At 36.0% G+C, this 23,273-nt stretch overlaps 1 protein-coding gene across 2 annotated transcripts in view; it reads left to right on the top strand.

The window, feature by feature from the left end:
- Positions 1-23,273, top strand: part of MDGA2 (MAM domain containing glycosylphosphatidylinositol anchor 2) — an 836,747-nt gene that overhangs the window by 394,063 nt on the left and 419,411 nt on the right. For both annotated transcript variants that reach the window (XM_032179359.2, XM_032179361.2), the window contains exon 2: positions 3,789-3,928. In XM_032179359.2, coding sequence (XP_032035250.1) covers positions 3,789-3,928 — 140 coding nt within the window. The remainder of the gene's footprint in view (positions 1-3,788; positions 3,929-23,273) is intronic.

Below are 23,273 nucleotides of genomic sequence, written 5' to 3'. Positions count from 1 at the left end.
TTGTAATTCATTGCTGACTCTACAGGGCAAAGGAGATCATAACCCTTAGTCCAATTTAAGGATGATGAATTGCGGTTTTTTACCAACAAGGCAGAGGATCAGAGATGTCTTGCTTCAGGTATAAAACTGCAAATTGCATTTATATTTAAAGTAAGCAAATGCACTGCCATAATAGTTGATATTTTGCTAAAGTAAGAAGTTGACGTCATTATAGTGATAGTTGCTAAAATAGGAACTAAAACTCAATTAGTAAATAAATACCTCCTCTGTGCTGTGAATTATGTGATATGGGGATGATGCCACAAATGATGCTCAGTCTGGCACTGAGATGCTTACTATCGTGTTTGAATGTTGAGAGAAAGGAAAATCACAAAGCAATAAATACATACCTCCTGGAAAAAAAGAGAAGATAATCATTTATAAGTAATCCAAGAAGGTATCAGGAACATGGGTCCAATTATTTTTATGGGAATCTTAGATGGGAGATCATTATAAGCAAAGACACTTAAAATCTCAGGGTTCTTTGCATTCTCACTGAGGATAGCCTGATATTACAGAGAAATGGGACTTCTAGTTGGATGGTAAGCATGAGGACCCTTGAGAGAGGGCTTAATGCTACCCATGCACAGCTATTAGGACTCTATGAAATGTCATAGGGAGATATTGTAGGTTCTTAAGCAGAGAAACAACATAATGTAAATAGAAATTTCAAAATACTATTTTGATCATTGTGAAATGTCGTGGATTTGGCAGGTACTGGAGGTAGGATGATGAACTGGGACAACATTCTATTGTTAAGTTTGGTTAAGTTTGGAGCAATTCTGCTACTTACATTCTTAATGTAGTGTGTGGTGCTCTAACTGCTTTATTAATAGTTTCTCAATAGTTTTTTATACCCCTAGCCTTGTCTAGGTCTGGGTCTAGTTTGGGAGTTATTTAGAACACTAATTTAACTATGACAGACACAGTTTAAATAGACAGCGTCAAGTAGTGAAAAGAACAATAGGTCAGTGGCTTTGGTCTCCTTTAGCCACAACTAGCCACAGGATTGTGAGGAAGTCATTTGATGTCCTCAGGCTTTTCTTTCCTAATAGAGAGATAAGAGTGCTGACCTATATGAACTCTAATGTCCTTTCAAGTGAGCTTTGTGCAAACAAAAGAATTAAGGGAAGCTTCCAAAATACTCTCCTTATCATTGAGCACCTAAAATATTGAGCACGCTTTAATGAATACTAAAAGGAAGACAACTTCCACACTTAAAATTCGATGGAATATTCCACCCTCCTACAGGATAGGTGGTGGGTTCATGACGACTGCAGTATGCAGGCAATTACCTTTTCCAAGAATGTGTTATGATATAGAAGAAAAATAGCAGAAAATTAACCCTTGTAAATGTCACAGTGTGCTTACTGTATAATTTAAGTGGTTTAAATAAAGCTACTTATTTGCATAATGATGTTTTTGAAAGATATACCTTAAAAATAACAATACTAAGCATTGATTTGAAATTAAAACAAAAATAACAAGTGTAAATTAGTCTGGAAAGGATGTCATGTCACTATATAATTAGATATATTAATAAACATGTGGGCTATCACGTATGAAGCTAAAATTAGCATGGAAATATATTTTAAGATAATGGATCTGTATTTTCTATTGAACATTTATTTTATTTTATTTTGCAAGCATTTATAGATTTTCATCAGTTTGTTAACCTCTACAATATGGATATGACTATATTAGGCAGATGCCTAAAAATAAGTACTTCACTAGTATTACTTATCTAAATTGAAGTCCAAATTTGATCACTGCCTGAAATGATTTGTAGGAAATATGGTGTGAAACATATCAGAGCACTAAGAGAAACACCACAGATAAGGATTTCTAATGTCATAAAACCAAACAAATTGTTACAATGTCTAGACAGAGTCCAGAGACATGATGGAAAATTTTTAATAAATTGGTTTTATAGACCAAACTGGACATTTGACTGAAGCATCATTTAATTTTTCAAATCAGTAAAATGATGCATAGCAGAAAGTTTAGTTACTTTAAAAAGACAAAGGAAAAGGATATTTTAATTCTTGGAGTATTTTTCTTTAGCCAACAAATATAATACCTAGAACCTAGTCTAACTAGCTCTGTCATTGTAGCTATCTGTGTGTTTGGTAAAAATGCAGATTCCTGGGGTTTCCTGCAGATATATCAGGTCTCTGAACACCTTTGAAATTTGTATTTTTAAAAAGTTCTTGAAGGGTGTTTATTATACATATTTAATGTCAAGACCACTTTTCTAGAAGTACTGTTTTGTTCTTATTCTACTATTGGAAACTTTTACCTGTCATTTTGATGACGGATATTGGAAAGCAGGGTTGTGAGTTTCAAGGTTGAGGAACAGGATTATGCTTTGGTACCTAGAAAAAGCTGGACATAACCAGTTGTTTTATTAATCATAAGTGGTCTTTTCCATCTTCCAGTTTCTGCCTGAAATTGAGAAAGATAATGAAATACACCCTGATGTCAGTTATTAAGCTCTATGGGTAGACTGTGCATTTATGTTATATAAAACAAAACAGCAGATATTGAAAACTATTCTATTTTACTTTCAGAACACAGCTTTTCCCAGAATGATTTTTTTCATGAGTTGGCCTTATAATCTTTTTTTCTTCCATAGAATCACTAAATTTATTTTAAAATTCTATACGATCCATTGTCTTTAATGTTAGATAAAACATTCCTAATATGCTGGCACTGGCGTTAATTTTTAAGCAATCACAACCTCTGCTAGTAATACTACTGTTCAGGTTGAAGATATCTGTCAGGAAATTCTTGAGATCACTGTCCTTTACATGTAGATATAACCTTTCCACTTGCCTTCAACTGAAATGATAATTCTCTTCCACTCCCAAATGTATTACAAACAAAAATGCTTAGTTCACAAAAGGAGATGATCTCCAATTTGAAGCTAGCAGCTGTCAATAATTTACTTGATGGCAAGCAGCATATCTTATTAGCTAAGTACTTCTCGTGACCCACAGTAAGTTTCCATGTAGTTGTCCCCAATGATATGTAAGTCAAGGAGTGTTAGTTAAATTTTACTGGCCCCTTGGCACTGAAGTAGGGGAAAATTATATTTAGAAATTTGGGCAGCTTTATGCTAATGAAGATTCTTTTGAATCAGAATTTTAGACTCAGGCGGCAATGGTATATTGTCTTCTTCCATGGCTTAATGAAGAATCATACTTTGTTTACATCAATACAGATGTCTATAAGTATGGTAAATTAAGTTGGTTTTCACTTCCTGAAAACCAAATCATCTTATTCGTGAGCTTCTTAACTTGCGCGCTACATGACTTAAATAATTGATAGACAAATGTCAATGTCTTCCATACAAATTCCCTTTTCTCCTCCAATTGTCTTCTTTCTTTTGCACTACAGATTTTTGGTGCAATATTCCTTATTATGTTAAAGTTTGAACTCAGAAAGGAAGGGACCTTCTCACATTTTAACAATCGAATTTTATGTTGTGGTCTTGTATTGACGGTGATTTCCTGCGGTTCTTCCACTACCTTGTTCCCCTGGAAATGTGTTGGTCACTGTTAGATAAATTCGAAGATTTCTTCCAGCAAAATCTTTACTGCCTTGGGAAGGTGTTAAGACTGATGAATCTGACTAATCTGACTATGGTGAAGTCTAATAAGAATTGCTTTTATCGTCAAGACGGTTCATGAGAAGATCACTGACTTACCTTTTCACGTATCTTGTCTCTCTTCTTCCTGACTCGACAGCTCCTCCCACGGTTCGTATTGTGCACTCGGGCTTGGCCTGTAACATTGAAGAGGAGCGCTACTCCGAAAGGGTCTACACTATCCGGGAAGGAGAAACCCTCGAGTTGACTTGTCTAGTCACGGGACATCCACGTCCACAGGTGAGTCCCGAACTGTGACACTGGAGAAAACATTCTCTGACTTTTCTCAGAAGTCAAAAAGTGTATATTTTAGAATAGTTAGCTAAAACTGTGTGTGCATGGGTGTGTGTGTGTGTGTGTGTGTGTGTGTAACTCAACTGCAAGTATATGTGCAATGCAGGACAAGAGTGGGGATTTCGGAACATTCAAACTTGAGCTATCTTGTGTATAAGATGAAAAAAGAAATTTTTGTTTTGGTATTGTGGGAAATGAAGAAGACACTTCTAAGGAAGCTGTTAAAGAGACAACTACAAAAATATCTCAGTAGGATAACAATTCATATGGCAATGAGTTTATTTTAAAACATGGAACATGATTTCATGATGACATAATAGCACCGAGAGGTATTTGTTCCGAAGAATGTGAAGCATGAGGTCACACATACTTTTCTTACTCCTAGTTATTTTGTTTATAGAAAACCTTGAAAAACGAACAGTTGCAGATACTGTATGCACTCAGGCCTTCAGAATCATCATCTACAGCTTTCTTAAGCTAATTTAATAGAAGCAATAAAAATGGAGACTTTTAAAGGGTACTAAAATTACAACGGTATGCCAAGGCAAAGCCCGGGCGTGGTGGCTCCCGCCTACAACCTCAGCACTTTGTGAGGCTGAGGCAAGGAGATCATTTGAGGCTACAAGGTGGCGACTAGCCTGGGCAACATAAGGAGACTGTGTCTCTACAAAAAAAAATTTAAAAATTAGCTGGGCCTGGTGGTGCACACCCGTAGTCTCAGCTACTCTGGAGGCTGACGTGGGAGGGTCACTTAAGCCCAAGAGGTCAAGGCCGCAGGTTGTCATGATTGTACCACCACACTCCAGTCTGGGCAACAGAGAGAGACCCTTTCTCAAACAAACAACAGCCAAAAAAAAAAAAAGAATAAAAAATGTGTAGGAACAAAAGAAACAGTTATATAGAAGATAATATGTTTAGATTATATATAAATGATGCAACAATCTAATTTAGATGCAGAATATTGAAGATGTTTTACTCAAAAATTGATAATTCTTATTGTCAATAACCTTACTAGCTCAAAATTCACATTTGTAATCAACACAAGCACTATGGTAGGAAAAGTAGTCACACTTAGTAGACAAAATTACATATTTTAAGTATTTGTGTTACAGGAAAAAAAAATCCAGCTAACAAAGCTACAGAGGGAAAAGCGAAGAGTAATGTGCAGATTTTATGAACTCACCATTTTAGCCCTGCTTTTAACTTCTGCCATTCTTAACTCTTACTGACGGATCCTTAACTTAAGGATCTTTTTATTTACCATTTTGACTCTGAAATGATAAAAATAGAAATAAAAAGCATCACAGAATGAAGCATTAAACAGATAACACCATGGCTAAAACAGAAATGGTAAAATATGTTTAATAAAACTGATGCTGTTGGTAAAATGAAAAAGAAGAAAAGTAATCTAGACAGAATAATTATTAAAAATGTTGTAAAAGGAAAACTCACGATAACTAAAATTTCAAATTATAACATTTGCTATTAACTGAAAATGGATTAAAGAATAAAATTGTCTTAATGAAGTTTAGAGAAACACAATTCGAGCCAGGATAATTATGCTTGTTAGAAAAAAATGATTCCAAAAGACAACATACAGGGACAGACTGATGACTGATAATTGTTAAAATTTGAAACAAGGAAATGGATATGTGAAGCATTTTCATTTTAAAATGTATACAGAAAGCAATGAAGTCCAGTGAAAATAATGTTACCAAAAATTTAAACAATGATAGACTTAATTCAAGATAATATTAACTCAAAGAAAATACAGCGTTGTTACAATTTGATTATATTGTTTGTTTTTTAGACATGGAATAGAAATTTCAGAATCAAAAGTTGGGATCTAAACAGGAGGGTCCAAACACATCCGAAAGAAGCCTTGAAGGGCTTTATGAGAGGCAATTTATGGCAAGAGAAGAGTCATTGAGGCCCCCATTAGTCCCGCTCTGAGTGTACTAAATTTACACCTTCTGAACTCCAAATTACATTTAAAAATGCAACTTCTTATCTCTGTTTCTAACACACTCCAGGTGTTGCTCTGCTGCCTCTCTCTCCGTCCTCCTGTCCCTTTAATATTAGAAATTTCCCATTTTGTCCATACATTTTCCGTTTTTATCATTCACAGTCGGGAGTACAACCTTTGACCTCCAGACAAACCAGATTAGGTTCTGAAACAAAGTAGATCATTCATTTTTTTTTTTTTCCTAAGCAATTCCATTTTTTGGAAACATTTCAATATGTTTTGATCCTAAGAAAAATGTATTGTTTTGGTATCAATATTTTTTTATTCCTAGAATTAATTAAGGTGTTTGCAGGTGAATCAGTTTCAGCTTATATTGCCCGTTGAAAAATTAACTGGGCCTCTTCATTGTCAACAAACTGTATAAGGAAAGCTGACAGAATACCTGGGGCTTGGCATCCCGGTCAGAGTCTAAAGGGCATGCCGTTGGCAGCTGGTCCTGAGGATGATTTTTCTTGGCTGATGTAAGAAAGCTGGAATGACTTTCTTGCTTGGTCTAATCTGAGTATAATGATAGTTGGAAATGCAGTGGAAGAGAGAGGTTCCTCATTCACTCATCGGCAGATTTGTTAATCTGCTTTAATCTGCTGCCTATTCTTTTTTTGAGACGCAGTCTCGCTCTGTCCCCCAGGCTGGAGTGCAGTGGCGCGATCTCGGCTCACTGCAGGCTCTGCCTCCCGGGTTCACGCCATTCTCCTGCCTCAGCCTCCCGAGTAGCTGGGACTACAGGCGCCCGCCACCACGCCCGGCTAATTTTTTTTGTATTTTTTAGTAGAGACGGGGTTTCACCGTGGTCTCGATCTCCTGACCTCGTGATCCGCCCGCCTCGGCCTCCCAAAGTGCTGGGATTACAAGCGTGAGCCACCGCGCCCGGCTGCTGCCTATTCTTATAGCAGTAAGAGTAATAAAGATTGTTTATTTCCAAAAGTATTGTAAAAAGCATTTTTTCTAGCCTCTTTAATTTTTTTATGGTATATTGTTTAGTGATGGGTAGTGGCCTGAGAGTATTGATGTATCCAAAGAAAATAAAGCAAGTGAAGGAGAGGTCAGTACGATGCAATGGTTTAGAGCATGATGCTGGAATCAGATTGTCTGGATGTAACCCTGGCTCCACCAGCACTAACAGTGTGACCTTGGAAAAGTTCCGTAATCTCCCAGCTTTCTGTGCCTCCGTTTTCTTTTTTATGTATTAGGGATGATAATAACTATCTTATATCATAGAATCCTTTTGAGAGTTAAATTTATATTATGGATATATATACACACATATATTCTGTGCGTGTATATATACACATATACATATATATACAAACACACACACATACAAATACAACTATACATTCTTGGTACATAAGCATTATGTCAGCATGTAATAGAAACATATGTTGGCTTTATTATTTTTCGGTAATTTAGGATCATCAACTCTAAGATCTAGATTTGGATGTGTAGGTGTGAAAATAAGTAGGTTTTAAAAATGGTTTTAGCATTCCTATATCCTGCTTTACATTAGATGCATTTCAATCAATTTCAGTATTTGTTGTGTTTTATTGCTCTACGCAGCCTATACATCTCTGTTAATTAGCCTTTTTAGCTTGCAAGGAATAGAACTATGTTCAGACTACCTCGTTTAATGAGGGTTTATTACGAAGATATATGAAGAAGTAAGAAAGAAGGAAAGCAAGGGTTTGCGAGTAAGTCTAACAGTCTAGTACAAACTCTAGAAGTCTACAGCTTCAGGATTCAGCTACCCTTTTTCTTTCCCTCCCTGCCCCCCTCCTTCCCTCCCTGCCCCTTGCCTTCCCTTCCCTTCCCTTCCCTCTCCTTCCCTCCACTCCCCTCCCCTCCCCTCTCCTCCCCTCCCTTCCTCTTTCTCCTTTCTCTCTCAAAACTGTCATGTCAATAATTTAAATACATTATAAATATAGTCTTCTTGTAAATGACTTAAACAGTAGGATATTTAACATCAGTGTTTCTCTTCTCACTCCTACCTGCCCTCCTTCCCAGAAGTAGATATTAAATAGATTGGCATATCACCTTTCAGTTCTTGTTCGATGCATTTCCTTAAATATAATTATTTATGTTCATGTTCCATTTTCAATTTTTAATAAATGCGATAATGAAAAGTATTATTCTATGACTAGAATTTTTCACTTGGCCATGTGTCCAAAACACCAAGTATGAGTCTAGGCTGGTCGTTCTTAATGTGTGGTTTCTGAAGATAATTGATTAAAAATGAAAATTCTCACATCCCTTCACATTAGAAACCCCTGCATTGGGGCCAGCAATTCATGCTTTAGCAAGCCCTCCAAGAGAATCTGATGTCCGCTAAAGTTTGAACCAGTGGCTTCGATCATTGTCTTCACTCAGGCTGAATAGTTCTTTGTATGGGTGCGCTGAATTTTGCTGTGAGTACTCTCCAATGTGTATAATTGCTGCTGTGTCCTTCATCATGAAATTACTTACAGATGGTCACTGTTATAAACAATCCAATGAATACTTGTAGGGTATATGTTTGTGTTGCCTGTATGTACGTCTTTGTGAAATGTATGGTAGCATTGCTGTAGCATAGTTTCCTTCCTCAAAATGGAACTATTTAGCCAAAGTTGAAAGGGACCTGTTACTTGCTTTCTCAACGGGAGTGTAATTTTTTTTTTATTGTTGGCAATGTGATGCAAGAAAGTAAATTACACTCTATTGTAGTTTAAATTTGCATTTTAAATCACTAGCCAATTTGAACATTTTCCCACATGTTTATCAGTCATTTGTACCTCTCTATTTACTGGTTGCTCTTATCTTCTCTTTTCTTACTAGTTTGCTGCTTATCTTCTTGTAGACTTTTGAAGACAAATATACTACATAAATAAATTCAATTGCTGGTAAACATGTTGCCAATTGCACCTCCCAGTGTGTTACTTGTGTTTTAAGATTGTTTAAGATACTTTTGTTCTCAAGTTTTTGTTTTTAAAACATGAATCGTTTTTGGCTGCTGACTTTTGTAGCTACTTTAGCAAGATCTCCTTATATCCATTTTTTTTCTAACATTTTAAAGTCATTTATGTATTTGACAATTTAATCATCAGGAAATCATTTCATCTTTAGTATGAAGTGTTAGTCTAGTGTTCTCTTTGTCTCTTTCTTCTCTCTCTTTCCCTCTTGCGCTTATACAAACAGGATGGTCAATATTTTACTACACAGCTTCAAAATGCTATTTTTAGCATTAACAAAATTACATTAGTCTGTACCTTTCTGTTATTCTTTTCTGTACCAATTCCATTTTAACTTCTACAGCTTTACTATATCTATCTATCTGTCTATCTGTCATCTATCTATATATGTGTATTTTTAGACAGAGTCTCACTCTGTCGTCCAGGCTGGAGTGCAGTGGCACAATCTCGGCTAACTGCAACCTCCGCCTCTTGGGTTCAAGCGATTCTCCTGCCTCAGTCTACTGAGTAGCTGGGATTACAGGCACGCACCACTACCCCCTGCTAATTTTTGTATTTTTGATAGAGACCCAGTTTCCCCATGTTGGCCAGGCTGGTCTCAAACTCCTGACCTCAGGTGATTCGCCTGCCTCAGCCTCCCAAAGTGCTAGGATTACAGTTGTGAGCCACTGCGCCCGGCCTATAATACATTTTGATATATAAATGAGCAGGTCATTCCTTTATAGTTGTTCTAAAATATTTCCTTAGTTGATCTCAAATATTTTTTACTACCCTATGAATTAGAAAATATTATTTTCATGCTCTCCACCCAAATAAATGTTGAGATTTTAGTTACATTGCGTTATTCTTGCAATGAGGTCATGAGGTCATATGTAGAAAGTATGATCAGTTTTTAAAAGGAAGTTCTCAGTAGGAATACTGAACATTTGAACTTTTAATATTTCAGACTTCTCAGATAGCAATACAATTTAATTGTAACCAGTATAATGTGTGGGTCTTTGAATTTCTTTTAATAATAAACATAGTTATGCCTGTTCGCAAGGTTGGAAGATACTGACCATCTCCTTTCAAAAACAAAACAAAGAAAAAAATGTGCATCAATCAAAGCAGCTCTGCTTTTCTTCTTTTTATATGCTGGCTTTCTGGGTAAGATTTCATTTGAATAATATTTTTCATCACTAAAATATTTTTGAAAGCCACTCTTTAAAAATAATTATGTAAATCCAAAACACTAGGAAGCATTAAAATTGTCTAGTAGTTTATTACACCTTAACCTTAGTGAGCATTTGCTTTTTGCATAAAAAACTTTGGCTGGGCCATTTTTCAATTTTATAATAGAATTGTATTCAGTCATTTGATTGTTGTATAAATGCATTTTTAACTACCAAGGCTGTTGCAGAGTTATTGATGCTTTTGTCCTTGTTAATCTTCTGTGCAGATTCTCAAATGGTAATATTACCGTGACAAAAATCTTAGCAAACGTTAGTAGCCAGTTCTTCAGTTCGAAACCATTAGTGCTATGTGTATTGTTCTTTGCAGATATTTTATATATCTTCATTCATATTCCTATACTTGTTTCTGATTTAGTCTATTAAATTTTTTACAAAATGAGAATGCATGCACTTGAATAAGAAACATACTAGATTTTTGGATTTATCTCCAATTAATGTGGGCAGGTTTAGGTTCTACTATAATCAAATATTATGTTAACTTTTTTCCGTTTTATAAAATTAATATAATTTGCTTTTTTCATCTGTGATAAACATATCTAGACTGAATCTGTCTGCTATGTCATGTTAGAGAGTTTCCAACTAAAATAACTAATACTTTTTCAAATAATCTTTGGATAAGATGTGGAAAATGTTCAGGATGAGCATCCAAACATTTATTTTTAAAAAAATTCCACAGCAGCTGGGTGCGGTGGCTCACTCATGTAATCCCAGGACTTTGGGAGGCCGAGGTCTGCAGATTGCTTGAGCTCAGGAGCTCTAGGCCAGCCTGGGCAACATGAGGAAACCTCGTTTTTACAAAGAAATAAAAAAATTAGCCAGGTGTGGTGACATTTGCCTGTAGTTCCGGCTACTCGGGATGCTGAGGTGGGAGGATTGCTTGAGCCTGGGGAGGTCAAGGCTGCACTGAGCCCTGATCTTGCCTGGGCGAAAGAGCGAAATGCTGTCTCAAAAAAAAAAAAAAAAAAAAAGAACAAAAAGATTGTCATATCAATGGCTGCTTTCACAATCCCTGCCCCTGCCTCATATACCTAGTCCCATCTCCAGGTGATGTACATCTTTATTAAGTTCATGCTTACATGAGTAAATGTATTTAGCATAGCTTGTTTAGGAGGAAACACTTACAGTCTTCCTTATAGTCTTCGTATAGATTTGTTTCCATTGATTTTTATATAGAATAAAAAGGCTTTTTGGGGTCAGCGCTTTAACGTACTCCTAAATTGCTAATACTTTTTACTCTCAGTGTATCAGCATCGACCAAAGATTTTTAGAAATTTTATTAAAGTTCTCAAGAAAAATTATTTTTGTTCATCATATTTACCTATCTACTCTTCTCTCAGAATTCATCTTTTGTTTAATTTTATGAACAATCTAAAACATCTCATTCATTCCAGATACTATCTCAAAAAAAAATTAGTCAGTGTAGTTAATGAGACAATATGTGTAGATCATTTAACAGAGTGCCTAGCACAACATAAATGCTTAGTAAATGATAATCGTATTTGTAATTGAGTCGTTGATACTAAATAATAATTTATTTACAAACAATAATCATAAACTATTACTGTTATCACTATATACTTAAATTTAACTCAACGAAGTAGGTGGAGTATTCTTGTCTGTTCCATTGAAATTTGTCTCTTCTCTATGCCTGGATTTGGCTCCTGGACTTTGAGTAGAGGTAATGTGGGTCTAGAGTGCCATGATACTGGGCTAGGACTAATTTAAGAATAAAGTACTCTTCTATGACTTGGCTTAATTATGAGTAAGAATACCTGGAGCTAGTCCTAGTAATGCTGTTACGATAGTTCTTTGAAATTTAAACATCATGAGGACTTATAGTAAGTGAGCTAGAGTTAGAGGAGCTACCTTCACAGAATATTAAAACTTAGAAGACTCAGGGAGGTGGGAATGTTAGCACATATTTATTATATGAGACTCGTTTTAGAGAGTTCCCAAGGCATTCACTGTGAGAAACGCAGTAGTCAGATGGACACTGGCATCTCGGAGAAGCTCAGGGTGGCTGTCCTCTGTATCCCAGGGTGTAGTAGGAGATGCTACCATAGAACGAGGATCTCTAAACTCAATGGTCTGATTCTGCCATTTTCAGAAATGGCAGAAGTTTAGTAGTAACACTTTACCAACAGACTTAATATAGATGTCAACAGCGTGAAGAGCAACAAGGTCAGAATAGCAACCAGAATTCTTTTATCCACAAGGGTTTATGACAATGGATAATATATCATAGTGTTTTTAGGGATGAAAATGATGAAATACAAGGGTAGCTGACTAGAGTAGTACTTGACTTATCTAAAAAGACAAAAATGACACCTTGAGGAAGTAGAGATTTTCCGCTAAAATGGAAGATCACAATCATTCATCCAGTTTCCAAATTTAAACTAGTTCATGGAGCCAACTCTTACTGGTTGAAAGGGAAACCAGGTTTTCTTAAAGAAAGGCCTAGCAATATCACTGAAAGATGCACAAAAATGCTGTGTCAATCCCTCCTTAAAAGGATTTATGGCCATTTTACATAGCAACTTACACTGGAAAAAGTGAACTAGCAAAGCCTTTTGAGGGCTCTTAAAGGTGCAGACCCTGAGCTAGCACTGACATCAATGGACTTGTAATGCTAATGGGGGCTTATGAAAGACAAGAGATAAATGGAGTCCTAGCCTGGTAAATGGATTGATCTATGGTTATTTCCCCCGACTCCCAAGTACATAATTGGGACCAACATACTTAGCAACAAGCAGGATCCTCACACCGGTTATGTGACTTGTGGAATAAGTCAGAATCATTTTAGTAGAAAAGACCTGGGGGAATCCTATGAAACTGTTCTTCCCAAACCAATGTATGAAATCATCAGTAACACTGCTTCTCAGGAGAAACTTCAGAGGCTATATGCTTCCATCAGAGCTTTAACAGTGAAGGAGTCATAGTCTCCATCATGCATCTATTCACTTCACATGTAAAGTAACTAAAAAGTCAGGAGGATTATGATATATAATAGCTTATGGTAAACAACCAAATCAACGCAGCTGCTGGATCAGATGTGGTATCTTCACTGGAACAAAATCACACCCCTGGCACTAGCTGGTATGCAGCTAGTAATCTAACAAATGCACGCTTTTTAATTCTTATCATGAAAGAGAACTTAGAAGTTTGCATTTATGTGGGATAGACAGTAATCCACGTGTACATATCTGCCCTAGATCAGGGCTAACGCTCACTCTCTGTAATATTACAGTGCACAAGGAACTTGATTGTCTTGGTAACCTATAGACGATTACACAGATGGTCTCCTAACATGATTGTTTAACTTTACAATGGTGCAAAAGTCATAAGCATTCAGCAGAAATCTTACTTTGAATTTTGAAATTTGACTTTTTCCCAGGCTAGTGATATGCATTACGATACTCCCTTGTGATGAGGTGCAGTGGCAGCGAGCTTCAGCTCTCAGACAGCCACGTAATGCTGCTAATCTACAGCGTACTGTATAGCCAGATGATTTTGCCTAACTGTGGGCTAATGTGAAGTGTTCTAAGCATGTTTAAGATAGGCTAGGCTACACTATGACATTTGGTAGGTTAGATGTATTAAGTGCATTTTCAACTCACGGTATTTTCAAATTGTGATGGGGCTATCAGGAGATAACCCCATTATAAGTTAAGGAGCATCTGTACTGGTCCATTGCATTGATTACATCATGGAATTTTTTACCTAGTGAACAGGAAGCAGCGAGTAGTCTGGATGCCATAGTAAGATGTATGCATAACAGAAGGTGGTAAAAGTTGTTGCTCTTCACAAGTCCTATCACTAAGAATGGGGTACAGAATAAGATAGACCTTTGGATTCTATGGGCTGCGTATACTACATTTAAAATATTTCTCCAAGTCATTTTGTCAGTTAATTTTGAAGGCTGGCAGTTTCAAGTGGGGCTAAGAGCAGGAAAGTGTTCTGCAGCAAGTCCAGCTTTGAGTGAAAATCACCTTACTGCTCAGGCAATACAATCTAGCTGCTTTGATGTTGGATAAAGATGGTATGTAGATTCTTCAGTAAGTCTAAGAAGAGAATCACAGCACAGAACTTTAGATTTTGGAGCAAGACTAAACTTTCTGCAGCAAAGTACTAATTGCTGTTTGAAAAGCATCTATTTGGTTAATTAAAAGTAGGTTTTAGTTGATACATGCTCCCTTTGTTGTCCCTTGGTCAGAGAGTTCTGAGCACATTCTACATGCCTTCTCAGAGATTCACACGACAATGGAGTCCGTTACTCTAAGCAGTGACCAAAGGAATCACACTTTCTTATGTTGTTTTTTTTTTCATTCTTTGTATCACTGTTCTAAATCCCCTACATGATTTCCCTGGGATTATTTCCCAAAATAAACTCCTTTTTATATAATTTTATCCCACATTTCCTCTTCTCAGCCAAAAGAATAAGACACTATAAATCTTCTGTACCCAAGCTCAATGAGGAGTGTATCCATACATGTGACCCTAGTATCTTCTTCTTTGCTGCTAACCTGTGTTGCTTAACTGTGATTCAGAATTATTGTACTTTTATTTTCAAAGAAAAGCCGTAAGTCATTGGCCGGGATATAATGTTTAATGAAATTTTGTTTTTATTTCTTAAGACCTTTATATAACCTAATTAGCATAAATATATTTTTGAGTCTGTCTGGACTGCTATAACAAAATAACATAAACTGGGTGGCTTATAAACAACAGAAATTTATTTTTCACAGTCCTGGGGCCTGAGAAATCCAAGATTAAGGCACCTGCAGATTCATGTATGATGAGGGCTTGCTTTCTCACACTTGTTCTCCTTTTTATTTTACTCTCATATGGCAGAAAGGGTGCACAAGCTCTCTAGGGTCTCCTTTATAAGGGTTATAATCCCATTCATGAGGTCTCTACCCTCATGACCTAATCACTCCTCAAAGGCCCCATCTACTAATACCATCCTACTGGGGATTAGGATTCCAAAATATGAATGAATTCTGGGGAGGGACACAGATATTCAGAGCATAGCAGTATGGGCTATATTTTCCTTGTTTGTTCTTCTCATCTCTTAAAAAATGTCTTTTACTTGAACTAAATCTAAGCATTTTAAGTTTGCAAGTTCATGCACAAGGAATTTTGTGTGACAGAGATTTGTGATATAAATGCAAAGTAAGGATTTGTTTGGTCCTAACAACTTTGCCACTCACATTTTCTGATGGTCAAAATTGGATCATGTGGGAGCTCAGAAAATGGATCTCAAAACTCAGAATCAAAATAATTAGATATACAACTTAGCTGAAAATTTGAAATTAGATGTCTCTTTGTGAAATCTATGTATTTTAATGAAAAATATTATATAGGTAGAACAGTAAGATCAGAACCATTGTTTTACTACAAGAGTTGATATGAAATAAGTATTTGAAGATTATCAGGGCATTTCAAGAAGAAAGAAATACCATCTGTCAACATAGAATTGAAAATCTATTGATTGCGTTGCTCATAGTTATAAATATATCATTTTAAGGAAAACAGTTGCAGTTTTTTTAATGTGGAAATTCTAAACAGTCACATGAACATCGATGAATTGGATTTTGTATTTTTATTATTAGAAGACTCTTATTGACATAGTTCAGAAATGTATTATTTAAGTAGGAAGATCACTAAATGGTAGATATTTCACAATATATTTTTGTTCCTCAGATTAACCAACTTCAGCATAGACTGAAGAGAGTTTTTTAATCATGAAATGATAATCAAATTAATTGATCTAGTTTATGAGTCTGTATTATGTATATGCCTTAAGTATGAGAGTGTGCGTGTGTGTGTGTGTAAAGTCCAGAAAGTATGAGTTATTTGTTATATCCACCCCTACTATTTTAAAAAGGTAGCTTGAAATAAATATGGTAGCAATCTACTTGTGGTCCTATTGAACACAATTTATCCTTTTCACTTTTGGTTAGCACATTAAAGATGCCAATTAAGACAATTAATTTACTTGAATTTTCAAATCTCTAATCTAATGAAACACTCATTAAAATGACTTTAAAGGAGGTTTCAGACTTAAGCTTAATAACTTACAAATATAGAAAATACTGCCTATCTGCTTCTATGCTAAGGAATATGCCGTCAGTGGTAATTAATAATCTATACAACTGCTGGTTGTAAACATGAGACGTTTATTCTAAATTAGGCTTATCACAGCCATTTTCTGAAAAGCTGCAAGATGCTTCAAACAAAATCAGTAAGGAATAACAATCTTTCTGTGATCTGAAAAAGTTAACTTATACTACACAAGGAAAGTGCTTATAAAATGTATTCCCAGAACTGAAAAATAAGAAAACAGTTATTAAGAATGATTCAATCAATTTTTTTTTTTTTTTTTTTTTTTGAGACGGAGTCTCGCTCTGTCTCCCAGGCTGGAGTGCAGTGGTGCAATCTCGGCTCAGTGCAAGCTCTGCCTCCCGGGTTCACGCCTTTCTCCTGCCTCAGCCTCCCGAGTAGCTGGGACTACAGGCGCCCGCCACCACGCCCGGCTAATTTTTTGTATTTTTAGTAGAGACGGGGTTTCACCGTGGTCTCGATCTCCTGACCTCGTGATCCGCCCACCTCAGCCTCCAAAAGTGCTGGGATTACAAGCGTGAGCCACCGCGCCCGGCGAATTCTTTTTTTAAGGAATTGTTAATCTTTTATTTTGACTTCCTTTTAATGCCAAGGTCTTAACAAAAAACTAAAAATAACATTCATTTTCCTGGCAGTTTTGTCCTTTTCCATCAGCAAACATTGATTTCTTCCTTTTTCTGCTTCTTGTGGTCCATGAGAAAACATTATCTTCTACAACCTGGCCCCTTCTTGTTTGCTTACTCGCCTTTGGCAGAAATCATTAAAGGATGTTGGATAAGCTTGAGGGGAACATGATCCTTAGTTAATTAGCGCCTTCACTGGTGGGTTTCATAGAAATTCTCTAGTTTTAAAAATTAACTTTTGTGCATCTGGGTCTGCAATATGGTATCAAATTTACGTGATTTTTTTGTGCTGATATGATACATAATCAGAACAACTCTCCATTTTGAATAACTCTTTGTGGTGTCTTCAGGAAGATGTAGTGTAGTCAGTCAAACTTACAGGTCATTTTGAAAAGAATTTTCTGAAATAGCAGAAAAGCATGATGTCTGCTACTGTACAGAATGAATGTAAACATATTTCATGAGATATGTAAATTTTATATCTGCTAACATCCAGTATGAGTCTAAATGGTTCTCAGATTTCAAAATTGGGCAAGTGCCTGAATTGCGTGATAGTGCCTTGTATTACTTCCTTTGAGCTTCCATAAGAAAGTATCACAAAGAAAGTGCTGAAAACAGGAATGTATTCCGTCACCGTTTGGAGGCTAGAATTCTGAAATGACAGTGTCAGGAGGGCCATCATCCCTCTGAGACTCTGGGTAGAATCCTTCCTTGCCTCTTCCTAGCTTCTGGGGGTAGCTGGCAATCCTAGGTGTCCCATGGCTTTCAGCTTTTCACTCCAGTCTCTGCTTCTGTTATCACATGCTTGTCTTCACATGGGGTTTTCCTCTTCTTGTAATGACACCAGTGGATTGGATTAAGGGCTCACTGTATTCCAGTATCCTCATCTCAACTAGTTATACCTGCAGCACCCTATTTCCAAGTAACATCACATTCTGAGGTACTAGGAATTAGGACTTCATTGTATGCTTTAGGGGCACATAATCAACCTGTAACATATATTATTTATTCATTGAAATTAGATAATCCGTACTTTTACTGAACAAATTCTAAGGCTACCTTTAAAGGGTCTATTGTACAGCATTGTGACTATAGTTAATATGTTGTATACTTGAAAATTGCTAAGGAGGTAGATCTTGTATGAAAACTATGTGAAGCAATGGATATACTAATTAACTTGATTTAACCACTTTACAATGTATACATATATCACAGCATCACGTTGTACACCAGGAATATATAATTCATATTTTTCAACTATTTGTTGATAAAATATTAATAAATGGAACACGATAAATATGACTGGTGTGCATCATTAATATTGAAGGAAGCGACAGTGCTTTTCCTACTGACTATATTTGTGGTCCCTTCTACTTGTTCCCACCCCTTCCTCTTGGCTAAATAAGTAAACACCTTATTTGTCACCTCTTCCCAAAAGCTTTGGTTGGTTTAAGAGGCTTGGCTAAGTGCTTCTTCCATGTGGCCACAGAATGCCTGGCCACTTCCCTACTATCATATATCCCAGGACGCTGTTTTGGGGAGTGAATGAGATTATAGGCCTTGGAGTCAAACGGCATGGTTTTAAATTCTACTGTCTCCACTTTCTAGCCCCGTGAATTTGGTTAATTTATTTAACCTCTCTTTTACTTGTTTTCCTCTTGTGTAACATGAAAATAGTTATAGTAAGTATATAATACAGTTCTTTAATGATCAAATAAAGTCATACAAGGAAAGACTTAAAACTCTGGATAATAATGATTATCATAGAATTATAAAAGAGAATAATCAAATTATTTTCAAATTTTCTGTGTTTCAGTGAACTATAAATTCTTACAGAACAGAGACTTCATGTTGCATTCTGATTTTCTATGATAGTAAACTATATATTTTTTTATTTATAATATATAATATACATTTATATAATATTTATATATTATATAATATATATTATATATAATACATGTGTGTTTGTGTATATATATATATAATGATATGCCTGAGATAGTCCTGGTTTGTGGCTGTTGTTCCACTATACTTTTCAATAGCATTGTCTCTCTATTTCAAAAAGTGTCCTGCTCTGGAGGATAAAATATATGGGATCTATTGCAGCACCATTCACAATAGCCAGGATACAGAATCAACCGAAATGTCCTCCGGTGGATGAATGGATAATGGACATGTGGTGTATGAACACACAATGGAATGTTATTCCACCACACAAAAAAGAATGAAGTCACATCGTTTGCTACACCATGGATGGAACTGGAGGTCATTATGCTAAGTGAGATAAGCCAGACACAGAAAGACAGATGTTACATGTTCTCACTAACACGTAAGAACTAAAAATAAACTAATCTCTTGGAAGCAGTGAATAGAATGGAGGTTACCAGAGGCTGGGAAGGGGAATAGGGAAGGCGGGATAAAGAGGGTTTGGTTAGTGTGTAAAACATACAGTTTGGTAGAAGGAATAAGATCTAATGTTTGGTAGCACAATAGGGTGACTATGGTTCACAATAAATTTTTGTACATTTCCAAACAATTCAAGCAGTAGATTGGGAATGTTCCTAACTTACATAAATGATAAATAAGGTGATTGTTACTTCTAATTACTCAGCTTTGATTATTACACACTGTTTGCTTATATCAAAACATCACATGAACTCCACAAATACTTAAAAGTATTAGGTATCCATAAAAATTAAAAAGAATTAAAAGTTATATGTATCTATCACACACACACACATGCAAACACACACACAGACACACAATATAGGACCCTAAACATAAAAACTTCACACGTAGTAGGTCTCAAATATTTATTTAATGAGTGAATATGACAGGCATTATTACTTTGGAGTCAAATGACATGGTTTTAAATTCTAATGTCTCCACTTTCTAGTCCTGTGAATTTGGTTAATTTAGTATTTTAATTAATTATGCTGCTTTTGGAAAATACTGAATTGTATTTGCCTGTGCTTCTGCTATTTACCTCTAAGAATTAAGTGTTTAATAAGGAAATCTTCTGATTCACTTATGTCCGTGAGGCACTGTTGGAAGCCGTATACCTCAATGCCTGTAGGAATGTATTAAGTGCTCCCTTGATGGCTTAAAAAACTTCATTTTCTTCTTATTTTACTACCCAGCTTGGACTTAAAGACACTTGGGAAATGGGACTCAGTAATATGAAGCTATTAAAGCCCTTCAGTCCGAGAAAATTCTAGCTTTAAACCCTCTACATCACTTTTGACAACAGCACACAGTTTAAAGTACAGATGTGATGGTGAAACATTGGGATCTCAAGTCATTGGAACATATTCACAAAGTACTAAATTTCTAGACAATATCTCTAAATTTATTGCTTATAATTTATTGCTTACGCCAACCTAAAAAGTTATAATCCTGTGTCTTAATAATACAGAGATGATGAAAGCTTGTTTTGTGTCAGATAAGGAAAAAAAAAATCAATTTAGTAGAAAATAAAACAGAGTTACAAAAAGTATATGCTAAAACATTCATACTGACAACTAGCCATAGTTAATTTTGCTAGAAGGCTTTGACGGAACCTTGTCTCTGGCACAAAACAGAAAGCCCAAGGGTAAATTTAATTGCTTTAGAGACAGAGAGAATTTGGATGCATGAAATAGGATGCATGGGTGATCCATAAGTCATACATTCTATGACATATAAACTTCTCTAATTTATCTTGGGATCCCCTCTCTGGAGAGCAACATATTGACTTGACCAACATTTTAGTTAATAGAGTTGGTAAATGTTCCAATATTGTGATGGCACTCTGTGACATTATGTCGAGCAGTCTGAACATTGCTAACATCCTAGCCCACCTCTGTGGTGATTTGGTATGTTCATGGATTAAATTAAAAACTACATTTAATATACTATTAGACATACAGGTAAGCTAAGTCAGTAGCTGCCTAAGTACAGGCAGACAGTCAAAGATACATCATCTGGGTAATGCTGGCTTGCTTCTTAGGCAGTTATCCACAGGAGAGCATTAACCTTGGTAAAATAAGGCCAGTCCAGGTTCTAATATTCATTTTACAAGTTCATAAATATGGTTTTGTTAGTATAATGGAAGTAGATTAGAGATGGGTTTGCACTTTCCAGACTCATAAAGGCTGACACATGTACAAACGATCCAAAGATCAGGTTGGGGACATTTCTCATTATGTATGAGAAATAATGAGAATGCATGCAAGTCAACCAAGGAACCAAATAGTAATCAGATTGACAAGCAAAAACTTTTGGCTGGGGTACCTGAAGGCCATCTTACCTACTATGGAGTAGGAAACCATGGGCTTGAGTGCAATAGCAAAGAGTTTCTCTCTCAAACAGTTCTCAGATAGGTACTACTTGCCAAGCTGTCCACCCACAAGCTTGTTTTTCCATTCTCAGGGCCGACCAATTACTGTTTTGATTGACGCATTCTTTCTTTAGCCATATTAAGATTAATACATTCAGTCACATTACACTCAAGTCCCAGAGATGTGTTAACAATTCGGCTTCATTAAGCTGACTTTGCATGTGTCTATTCCAAATTGTATGTAATTAATCATAACTGCCCTCTCTGAGGATAGCCTCTTTTAAGTTCTTTAGGATGGGTGCTTCTTCTTATATTTTATTAGAAAAACAAAATTTTGATGAAACTTTGATTTTATCTTATTTGTTCCTTTGCATTTCATGAATATGCAGACTAAGCCTAGAAAAATTATGTGACAAGACCAAGGCCACCTAGATTGTTGGGGGCAGAGGCTACCAAAGTGCTGATTTCAAGCCGCTTCCACTGTACTGCTCTATATGTCTTCACACGTTTATACACTTTCTGTCCCCTTTTTAGGACTTGCATACTTTTCAGCTTTGTAGACTGAAATGATCTGACTTGACTTGTTCAGATTTTATTTTATTTATTATTTTTTTTTTGAGACGGAGTCTCGCTCTGTCTCCCAGGCTGGAGTGCAGTGGTATGATCTCGGCTCACTGCAAACTCCGCCTCCCGGGTTCACGCCATTCTCCTGCCTCAGCCTCCTGAGTAGCTGGGACTACAGGCGCCCGCCACCACGCCCGGCTAATTTTTTGTATTTTTAGTAGAGACGGGGTTTCACCGTGTTAGCCAGGAAGGTCGCGATCTCCTGTTCAGATTTTATTATCATCACCCATCAAAAGCACAGCCAATGTAACTAACTCCAGGATTTTTCCACTGTCTTTCTGTTTATTTATTAAAAGGACTATAGAAAGGAAAGCTGGTGGTTAATTTTTGTTATTATTTTTTAAAAATAGCACTACAGGATTATCATCATTTCTTAAAAGGCAAAGCAAAAACAAAACTATATTCTTCTGAAAATGGGGTTTGAGAATTTGACATTGACAAGCACCGAGCATCAAAAAGATTTAAATTTATGGCAGAATGCGTAATTGTTTCTCTCTTTGGGATTTTACTTACAGTTTACCTGGTTGCTTTTGTAACTTGCATCAAATGTAACAAAATGGTATTCATGTAATGTTTATTCCTAACTGCACTGTAGATGCATGAAGTATATATATATATATATATTTATATGGTTATGTTCTAGGTGACATGCAAAACACAAAGTGTACCCTATCACAAAATATGAAAATTTTAAATTTTATTGCATTAAATAGCAAAAAATAGAGTTGAGTGAAGCATCTTCTCAGAAGAGCATACCAGTATTCATGCTATCCCTTTCCAAATCTCATTTTAATTTACTTTTCTTGAAAATAGAGGACTGATTGAAATGCCATTCATTCTTTGTGAACTTTTACCCTCATCTACCAACTTACTGCCCTTTCCCACAATATCTTTTCCTCTGTTTTGCTTTCTATTTCTTTCCCTAACCCTCGCTTCTCCTTCCTTTCTCCGTTACCACAATCTATACATTTAAAAGAAGCATTCAATATTTGCCCAAAATTAATAGCCATAAGCATAATAATGTAACAAAGACCTTTGATATGTGATGACTTCATCACTAAAGAGATTTTTGGAGTGTACATTGGAACAATAGACACTTTCACTGCCTTTCCATTTAAAAAATGTATTTTGTTTATTTTTTTATTTGTTTCTTAAGACAGGATCTTTCCTCTGTCGCTCAGGCTGGAGTGCAGTGGCATGATCGTAGCTCATTGCAGCCTCGACTCCTGGGCTCAAGCAATGCTCCTACCTTAGCATCCTGAGTAGCTAGGATTACAGGCACAAGCCACCATACCCAGCTAGTCCATTCTTAATAGTCACATGTAGTTTACATTTTTTAAAAGATGACAGGTTGTATAGAACTGATTATCTGTCTGAATTTTTTTTTTTTTTTTTTTGAG

This window comes from Hylobates moloch, unplaced genomic scaffold, assembly GCF_009828535.3.
Source record: "Hylobates moloch isolate HMO894 unplaced genomic scaffold, HMol_V3 SCAFFOLD_16, whole genome shotgun sequence".
NCBI lineage: Eukaryota > Metazoa > Chordata > Mammalia > Primates > Hylobatidae > Hylobates > Hylobates moloch.
This window is presented reverse-complemented; position numbering and strand designations above follow the sequence as displayed.